Source organism: Abrus precatorius, unplaced genomic scaffold (assembly GCF_003935025.1).
Source record: "Abrus precatorius isolate BTA unplaced genomic scaffold, Abrus_2018 Scaffold11, whole genome shotgun sequence".
Lineage (NCBI taxonomy): Eukaryota > Viridiplantae > Streptophyta > Magnoliopsida > Fabales > Fabaceae > Abrus > Abrus precatorius.
In genome coordinates this window covers 5,487,719-5,498,025 of record NW_020874303.1, presented here as the reverse complement: position 1 = coordinate 5,498,025, position 10,307 = coordinate 5,487,719, and the positions used below count along the sequence as shown (strand labels likewise).

Here is a 10,307-nt window from a genome sequence, read left to right as displayed (position 1 = left end):
TGATTAGTTATATGTTTCGATCCTCAAATTTGATTTCTGAGAAAGGCATTGGAGAGTAGCCTTCATCTTGTAATAAAAGAGGTTATATATTAGCTATTTCATTTGCTTAATTTATTTACTTTAATTGTTGTTTTGGTAGATATGATAAATTGTTATATTCTACTTTTGTTAATCATTTGGTGAGTCAAGGACTTCATAAACTAATTTTATTAACTTTTTTATTCTGGAAGGTAGTATAAAATTTATCTTGAGAGGGGAACGGTTTTACTACCACTATTCAAAACTTTTCGTTGTTGTCATTAGCACCGTTAAACATCCTTGTTGCCTTGTTCCTAGGGTACATATGATTAATGTTATTATTATCTAACATTCTCCACAGTTGTCATTTGACACTATCACTGTGCACTTGACACTTTCCACCATTGTTGCTTAACACCCTCCACCACTATATATGATAGTTGTTCACTTTTCAACAATGTTGTTACTCAATGGCTTTATTGTTATCTTTGCCTAATGTCTTGTATCATTACCGCAAGACGCTCTCTATTATTATTACCAATTTTCACTATTACTGTTGTTATAATCACTTAACATTCTTTTCACCTTTTATTGTTGTTATAGCCTTCTACTATGGCTACCAGGCAACCGTATTGTTGTCAAGTGCTCTCCATAATTTTTATATTTTAAAAATAACTGTATTTTTAATAGAAGAATAATTTTATTATTTGTATATAATTTATTTCTCATTTTATCATTATTTATACAAGATAGGATAATGTATACCGTATAATGAATTACCTAATATGCATTAAACACTGAACAAGATAAATGCTTATCGGCTTCATATTTTATCATATTCTTATTTAATCTTTTGAAAAAATATAAATCTAAAAAATATCATATTTTGTTTATTTTGAGAAGCCATTTTGAATAAATTTTAAAAAAATAAAACTACAACTATCTTTTAAAATAAAAACAATATTTTATAATTATAAAAAATACAAATTTTAATTTTATTAAAAATCTCTAAAATATATTTTCAATACACTCATAAAATTAATTTTTTAAAATTAAACATACGAGCCTAAATTCTGTCAAAAGAATAACAAACATGAACCTAACAAAAAAACCATTTACTACTTCTTCTTATTATTATTATAATTTTAACTAAAACGTTTTAGTTACAATTATTAAGTATTTTAAATGTTGATAGCTTATGATTAATTATATTAAATTCTATGTATATCATAAATTCACTATAAGAATGTACTTAATATTATAAACTTCCTACAAAATAAAGATAATTTTCTAATATAAAATTGGAAAAGATACAATCTGAAAAATATTACAAAATTGAGTGTTGATCATGGGTGTGTTTATAATTTTTTGACTCACATATATATGTATGTATGTACACATACAATGCATATTCGTTATTGGAAAAAAATGAAACTTTGTACTATCTTTTTTTCTTCTTTTGTTTTTATATATCTAAATAAATTTAATAAAGGCTTGCCAAAATAATATTTTATCCATTACTGTGTGATTTTTAGAATATTTTTTATAAGCAAAGCTAGAATTTTATTTATATAAGAGAACAATATCCCAACCCTTATATAATCCTTTAAATAGACTATAATACTTCTTGACCTTATGGTCTCTAAAGAATTGATACACCAACCAAATAAATTTTCCAACCCACCCATCTTTAACTTGTTGCAGACAAATATCATGGAAAAAATTTAATCAAGTCACACCAGTCAAATCAAAGCTAGCATTATTAAACACTAAATTTACTACTATATAAGTGATTAATAAGCCACCAGACTACTAACTGCCAATCATTTTTTTCCTCTGATAGGATCATAATTGTAAACAAAGCGCTCAAGGCAATTAAAGGGAAAAACATCAGAAAATTCAATCAATGCTTAAAAAATACAATTAATCTTGCGGATAACATCAACAACAGTTGCCAAAAAAAAATGTAAGCACCATTGAAAGAGTTAAACACTTGCAAAAGCTCTGAAATTTTTTCATTCATTGAGTTGTTATTTAAACATTGGTGGATGGTGGTCATGACTGATGGGCTCGGTCCATAGGGTAGGATGTAGGAAAAATGGTTATGAGTTAATTTTCTTGAATTTTTGTGTTATTTAGGTAGGACCTTTAGAATAGTAGAAGGAAGCTGTGGAGTTATTGTGCAATTAGGCTTTGCATTGATGGATTATGGGTTGGTGAAGATGGCTGAGATTGTTGGTACTGCCACAAGGTCTCGTTTTTAGTTGGTTATGGTGTGAGCATAAAGGAAGGAAATGACCAATGAGAGTAGGGTTGACGCAAATAGGAAAAATGCTAATGTATGATATTGGGCATGAATTTGAAATTTTGACGAAGCTTTAAAAGTATTATGATAAAGTAATACGTCTTTTACCTGTTAAAATATGTTAATAAAATAAAGAGCCATGTCTGTCATAATATTAAGATGACTAATTAATATATATATATATATATATATATATATATATATTAATCTAATGAGATTTAAATATTTTGATCACTAATTTCAAAAGAAACTGATGAAAAAAATTTGTGTAATTATTTCTAATACATTTAATTCAATAATTAATTGGCCTTGGAGGTGGCTAACATCACAGATGGAGACACTTTACGCAATCCTCGTGACCTCACCCTAGCTGTAAACGTTGTAGGGCTTCATTGGTTGTCTCACATTGTGTTGGAGCGTGGAAAAGTTGGTTTTAGCACTTGCAATTGTCGAACATGTCTCGAGATTCCTAATTAAAAGTTTAATTTCTTAATTTTTAGTTAATTGCAGGAGATGGGTCACACTCCATTTTTTAAACAAAGAAAAAATAAAAAATAAAAAAACCCTAACTTTGGAACCGGTCGGCTCTGTGAGGTCCTTTGGATCGTAGAAACGCCACAGAAGCACTTATCAGAGAACGCGACTTTTAACCAACTTATTCAACTTGTTAGCAAAACAAGTGCAGATGAAGAAGAGTACTACCGTTTGCTGAAGATCTTGCGGTTCATGAATAGTGATCTCATCATCTTTCACAAATTTAATACCCTGAAGCTTTCTAATTACTTTTTCTCCTTCCAACGGTCCGGTGATGTATGCTATGAATGGGACCGATTGCTCATGGACAAACTATGAAAATTTGGAACCATGTTGCAAGTGCTTCAAAATTCAAGATATGGAGGTAATTCATGATGTTATTTTTATGTTAGTAGCTTTCATTTAATCGTAACTACATTAATATTAATTTTAATTCTTCGGTGAGCTCCTTTTGGAAAACAGAAAACTATATGGTTTGAACTCATAAATTTATACACGAAAGATGTCATGATTAAGAGTCGTTTTAAACAAATAAAACCATATCAACTTTTTTTCATTTGCATTTTATTTAAGCGTTTAACATTTAATTAGGTAAGTTATTTTAATTAATAATAACAAATCATTCTGTCTGTTAGCTTCACAAGCACAGAGCTTCTGTCATGCATTACCTTTGCAAAACAACAGACAACAATTTGATCATATATCCTATGGTATGCCAATTTTTGTAATTACATAATTAAATATTAAATAATCAGCTTTTATAATTTTACACTTATTCTATTTTATATTCGTTTTTCTATTTTCTTTATGTCTCTTCTTTTTCTTTTTCTTTTTCTTTTTCTTTTTTATTTCTCTCTTTCTTCCACTTTATAGTCGAAATTAACAGGACTGTCTAGGTATAGTTGTTCTTAATTAATTGGCAGTCTGTGAGTTGTTTGCTACACATAAATAATTGAGGTTGACTTATTGATCAACTTGAGAGAGGTAATAAACTAAAATGAAGTAGTCTCAAAAATATTTGGCTCACCTTGTCAAGTTAAAATTTTAAAAACCTTATTTATTTTTATCTTAAATTCTTGATGATAGTTTAATAATTATTGTTTATTGTCAGTAATAATATGGTAGTTTAATTTTAAATTATACGACAGTCTGTCAATTTTATCTTATATCATTATAAATAATATTATATTATTGTTATATTAAATATTATTTGTTTTATGTGTAAATTTTTATCTATTATTTAATTTTGGGTTTAAAATTTAGTATGAGAAAAGGTTAAGTAATTCTCAATTATCACATGTATAATTCAAAATCCATCCTTTTTTTGGTCAAAGAAGATATGGTTACTAGGAGAAAAAATTGTCCTACTTCAAAATCAATACATACCACAAACATTAAGAAAAACTTCAATAATTATCAAAGTATGACTTTCCATAATAGTATACTAATTATATTTTAAATTATATGACAGAAGTTTTATTTTACATTATTTATAAATAATACCATATTAATTTTATATATATATATATGGGACTCTTCGTTAGATTTAAATTAAATAAAAGACTTAAATTGAATATAAGAGTTTTTAAATTTACACTAATATAAGAAGATCTTTCCTCTATATATATATATATTGAATATAATTTATCTTATATGTGATTTTGTATCTATTATTTTATTTATGTTTAAAATCTAGTACAAGAAAGAAGTACTTAAGTAATTACCAATGATTATATATGTGATTCAAAATCGATCACTCCACTTGTACAAGTCATTAAGATCAATCCTGTGAATCTAACTAAAGAATCTAATATCTCGTTATCAAATTTACATCGGTCTTTCTTTTACTAAAAAAACAAAGGTTAGTAGGAGGCTAAGTTTCCCTAATTCAAAATCAAGACATATCACAAACATTAATAAAAATTTACAACGATACTCACAAAATAATTATCAAAGTATGACCATATATAGATTTCCATTGGCTCTTTTATTAGCCTATTTTATGTTACCAATTGAGCCAATCTCATTAGCGAGATTTTCATGATTGGATATGTTTGTCTTGCAAGTTTAATTCAGATAACTGTGGCTTCTTCTTGGAAGAGCTTAGCTCCGTCCATGTGAATTATAATTTAGGAAAAGCTAAACCCAAAAGTAGTTCCATTATATCATAAATATATGTCCAATAATTATTTCTTACGGTTTAAGATTAGGAAAATCCAATGTTTCTATTAAGATTGGCTAATTGATTGCTAATAGCCGTAGACTCAAAAGGCAAATAATTCATGCAAAGGAGAAAAGGTTACTCCATTATAGATTTCTAACTCTAATTTAGACGTTAGTTTGGATATACCGGCCACCATAAAATGAAGACATTTGAGTGATGACTTTGTTCAAAATTGATGGAGAAATAGAAATTAAATAAGGACCTTTACAAGGACTTAAGAGTAACTTTTGATGACCACAATAAGACTATATGGCATAGCTAAAGGATTGACGAGAATATACTAACAAAAAGTGTTTTGATGCACGGTCTGATGGAGTTTGTGATCCTCTACACTTCTGCTCGTTACTGAAAAATTTTTAGGTAACCAAGCATCATCCACTAGGCGTTTAATTCAGCAATCAACATGTATAAAGACATTCTCGAGTGCAAGGCATATTTTTAACATAACCTGCACAATGATATGCTCGTTTAATATTGAATAATGAAGTGGATATTGCGAGCAGAAGTTTCCTAAAATATGTACTTTGATAGTTATAAATTTTGAGGCGTAGTGAACAATGGTAAGTATCATCATCATCTCACTCAAGACATGAAAAATAACAAGTTTTCCACAAAAGACCAAAACTACTCCAGTATATAGATCCTTATATGGACTGGCCAAACTTAGAACTTAGTTAATATAGGTTTCATATGACCTTTACACGAACTTTACACACACACACACACACCATATTAGGTAGGAGGATATGAATTTGACATATAAAGTAAGAAAATTGAAAATTTATTTAAAGTGAAGATTTTTAATTTCTTCAGTGCTGCTGGAAATGTGTGGTATGAACAAGTATTGAACTCTAAAACAATATATTCATATCACTTTCTAAAAAAGGAATAAGATCTAATTCCAATTCACTATAATTAATTTATGACAAATTCTAAATTGTGTTTTTCAAGATATTAGTTATGAAATTAAAAGTTTAAACTTTTTTATTTAAAAGTGATGCCAATGTATGATTATTTTCAATATACTACAGTGATTTTAAAAAAAAAGCTATTTATTAATTTATTAACTGATAATTTTAGAATACTAGTTAACAAAGGTGTAATGAAATATTAATTTGTGGGATCTGTTAATTTGAAACACCTACTAAAGAGGATTGTTTTAGAATTTTATTAATCCTAATTAGATCGAGTCAACTATAAAATAAAATTTCCACATCTCATTAATTACATCGAGACAGATATAAATAAAATCGTTATCAATGACAAAATTTACCTTTTAGTTTCTATATATAACTATTTAAAGTCATATAAGCATAACTAACACTTAATAAATATTTAAGATGGGTAGTAGAATTATAAAATCATGATATTTACGAGCTTTATTATTTTTCTACAAATCATCTTAATAATATTTTACTACTTTACTGTACAAAACTTGGAAAAATTTAAAATTATTCTGATATTAACGCTAGCTGGACTACTGAGCATCAATAGATAACGAAAATTCCTTATGGGTACTTTCCTAGTTACCTACTTACCTTTACTGTATTTGAGTGAACATGGTTGTCCCAACTTGCAATGGCTAAGTTTATAGCTCGAACTAAACCCTAGCTAGGAATTCTGGACCCATCAAAAAATAAAATAAAACCTCTCCTTTATGTGGCAATCATTCACTGGTTGTGCCATTCAAACAACACTTAAGCTCTTGACCCAGCCTTTATCCTACTGAGAATTTTTTGTCTCGACTCAGAAGAACAACGATTTTAAAATTGCTACTTGGTAAACTGCTTTTTGAATATAAATGGATTGTGTTTCTTCGTTTCTCACCAGGTCTTCAATCTGTTGCGCTTCCAAAACAGCAATGGAGAATCAACCTTCAAACGGAAGAAAGGCAATGGAAGAAGAGCTTATCAAAGGGCGTGACATAGCAAACCAATTACTTGAAGTACTTGTTCATAAATCCAACACTCACCTTGGAGATGTAGAAGAAGGATTAATGTTACCATTTGCTCAAGATCTTGTTAGCAAGGTATTGAGATCATTCACAAATACCCTTTTGCTATTAAACACTGATATTAATGATGTCTTCGATGAGGTTGTTGTGCCTATCACTATCGAAGATGCGAAATGCCCAAAGCCTGAGGATAAGGATGAGGCTTGCAGGAGTTTCTTCAATGCTAAAAGATGAAGAGGGTGCAACAAGAGAAAGTAATAATTATATTGTTTTTAACTTATTATTACATATGGATCCTTTCGTTCTCTCCTTTAAGAATTCAACTATATCATTTTCTATTAAGAAAGATAAAGATGCAATCTTCCTAATCAAAGGGGTACGATTAATTATTTCCATCAACCATGCCGAAGTAATATGTGTTTTTCTCTTATAGAAAAATCAAAGACCAAACTTCATTGTCATTCTTTCTTGAGGATATAAAATTTCTAATTAGCTGACTACAATAATTATGGATTTCTTTCTATCGGTCCTTTTCTCTTAATCCTTAGACTAAATTATATTTTGTCACTCTAATTTTCGTAAACTTTTTTCGTCTCTAAGTTTTCATTTGTTCTGATTTGGTCAGCCCAACTTTGTCTTTGGGTTTAGCTTTGCAGTATATTAGCAGTATACATTGTGCTGAATTGAAAATACTCCCTTGATACTTCATGTTCAAAAGAGTTATGCTATGTCGCCCCCATATAATTAACCGAACTAAATACATTTAGTTAATCAACTTCTTTTGCAGATTTAACAGCATATTGAAAAGGTCAGTCAGATTGAATAAGCATGATTACATGTACAATCATGGATTAATTGTGATTTATTGCTATTGATTTCATAAATATTTAGTTAGAAGATTAGTGGATTTTAGTTAACCAAATAATCGCATACTTACTAGTTGAACAAATAAGAATTTCACTATTGAAATGTTTCATCTTCATGAGATCAACTGCACCAACATGGGAGAAGAACAGCTCAATTCTGGCTGAAGATGGGTATGCATGGAGAAAGTATGGACAAAAAATGACAATGAATGCAAAATACCTTAGGTATATCCATTGATTCTTCAATTCCAAATTATGCCCTCTCCTTTTCTTCTTGATGATATGTATATCTCTTCTATGATTCTTATAATGAATGTGTGCAGGAGCTACTATAGATGCACTCACAAGTATGATCAGAGTTGTCCAGCGATCAAACAGGTGCAGAGAATTCAAGAAGACCCTCCATTGTACCGAACAACGTACTATGGCAATCACAATTGCAATAGCTCTATAAATTCAGATATAATGTTGGAACCTGCTTCTTCTTCTGACTCTTCTATGTTCCTTAGCTTCAATAACACCTTCCTAAGCAAAGAAGAATACCCATTTTCACCATCACATTTTAAATCCACAAAACAGGAGCATATGGAAGTGATTCGGAATGACCATATTGTTCAAAACCAATTACCCCCATTAGATTACCTCCTATTATGTGACTATGAACTAGATTTCAATTATTCCAGGCATGGTACTGTGCTATCATCCACTGAATCTGTTCAATTTGATACAGTTTATGGGAGCAGTTTGAATTTTGATGGCTAGGCATGTTTTGGTCTACAAAAGTTGTTTTATGTAGAGAGAGCAAGGCATTGGTGATCTTGGCATATGGTTTAATTCTATGGATTTTAGTTACCTTAATTAAGAAATTAGTCTCTTGCAGTGATTGAGAGAGTCCCTATTTTAGTTGCTAAAAGTAAACAGTAAACTTATTTATTTCTGAAATTATCCTGTCACACAACCTGGTTCCCGAGTTTAATTATGTATATACAGTTAATTATTCTGTTTTATAAATTTAAGGACTAATTTATTCAAATAAATAAATTTAGAAGTTAATTGTTCTGTTTCATAAATTTAAGGACTAATTTGTTCAAATAAAAACAAATTTGGAGGCTAAAGTGTGTGTATAAAAAATTCCATATACCAAATTACCGATATTTTCTTAAAAATATTTGCCTTTTTTAAAAAGAAATTATCTGCATGCATAATATTGTATATATTATGAAATGAACAATAATTTGCCTTGGTTCAACTCAGTACATATACAAGGCTGATTGTAATATCATCATTACCTTGTGAAGATTGATTCCAAATAGATTGTAGGATCTCAGGTGCATTGAATTTGTTGTTTGGAAGGGTAACTCTTGAGGCAATATTTGCTTTGTAAAGAGGGGGCTTGTGTGGGTTTTATTGATCTAGTAATCTGTAGGCAGCAAAGTTTTGTTGATTTAGTATTGATATCAGTGTTGTATGCATGTAGTGGTAGTTTTATTAAGGGCATAAAATTTAGTTGGACTAAACCGTATACTTTTGGTATTAAATTGAGGCACTTTCGTTGTTTGAATAGTTAAAAATTATTATATTATATATAATTATTTTTATTTTTATTTTTAAACACCTAAAATGGAGTATTTTTAGGTATTTATTTATATTTTAAAATATTTTTGAGATGCATATATAATAAAAAAAAGAAAAATATACAATATATTAATTTTTGCCTACTCAAATAACAATATGCTATGAAATTATTAAATATGTTTTTATGACTATAATGTTTTTAAAATTGTTTATAAATATGAATAAATTTAATATTAATTTTTAAAATAAATTACTAGTTTTGATTCTCGTTAATTTTAATTGTTTAGACTAATTTCTATTATTGTTTTGTCATAAATAATCTCTATTATTATTTTGCGATAACATGACATATATTTAGCAATTTGATATCTAGGTCATTCAAAAGTGACAAATAATATGATACATTTAAAATAAATATCTATAATTTTAACATTTTATATTAAAAAAAAAAAACTTGATATGTAGAGAGAGGACCAGGATGAGGATGAGAAGATGATTACATACTTTGAATCTGAAAAAATGATTACAAAAATTTTATATTTATCCCACTTTAAAAAGATATAACTTGTTAGATACAAATAGGAGTATTATGATTCATCGCATCTACTAATATTTCCTTACCCAAAATTAATTTTAACGGGTTTCAATTTTAAAAATTAAGACTTTTATGTTTTATAATCAAGATTTGAGTTACCTTCAGGTGTTATTTTAATAGAATTAGATGTACTTTTAATTAATTAAACAAATACTTTAATGGTCTTATAATGTTATGTGCTATATTTATGCATGTCTACTTTTCGATTAAGTGTTTTGAGTTCATCTCTAAAGGTG

At 28.4% G+C, this 10,307-nt stretch overlaps 1 protein-coding gene across 1 annotated transcript; it reads left to right on the top strand.

The window, feature by feature from the left end:
* Positions 1 to 8,016: 8,016 nt before the first annotated feature.
* LOC113855507 (WRKY DNA-binding transcription factor 70-like) lies at positions 8,017 to 8,663 on the top strand. Its single transcript, XM_027487150.1, has 2 exons — positions 8,017 to 8,126; positions 8,225 to 8,663. The coding sequence occupies exons 1-2, from the start codon at positions 8,017 to 8,019 to the stop codon at positions 8,661 to 8,663; spliced, it is 549 nt and encodes a 182-aa protein (XP_027342951.1).
* Positions 8,664 to 10,307: the final 1,644 nt, after the last annotated feature.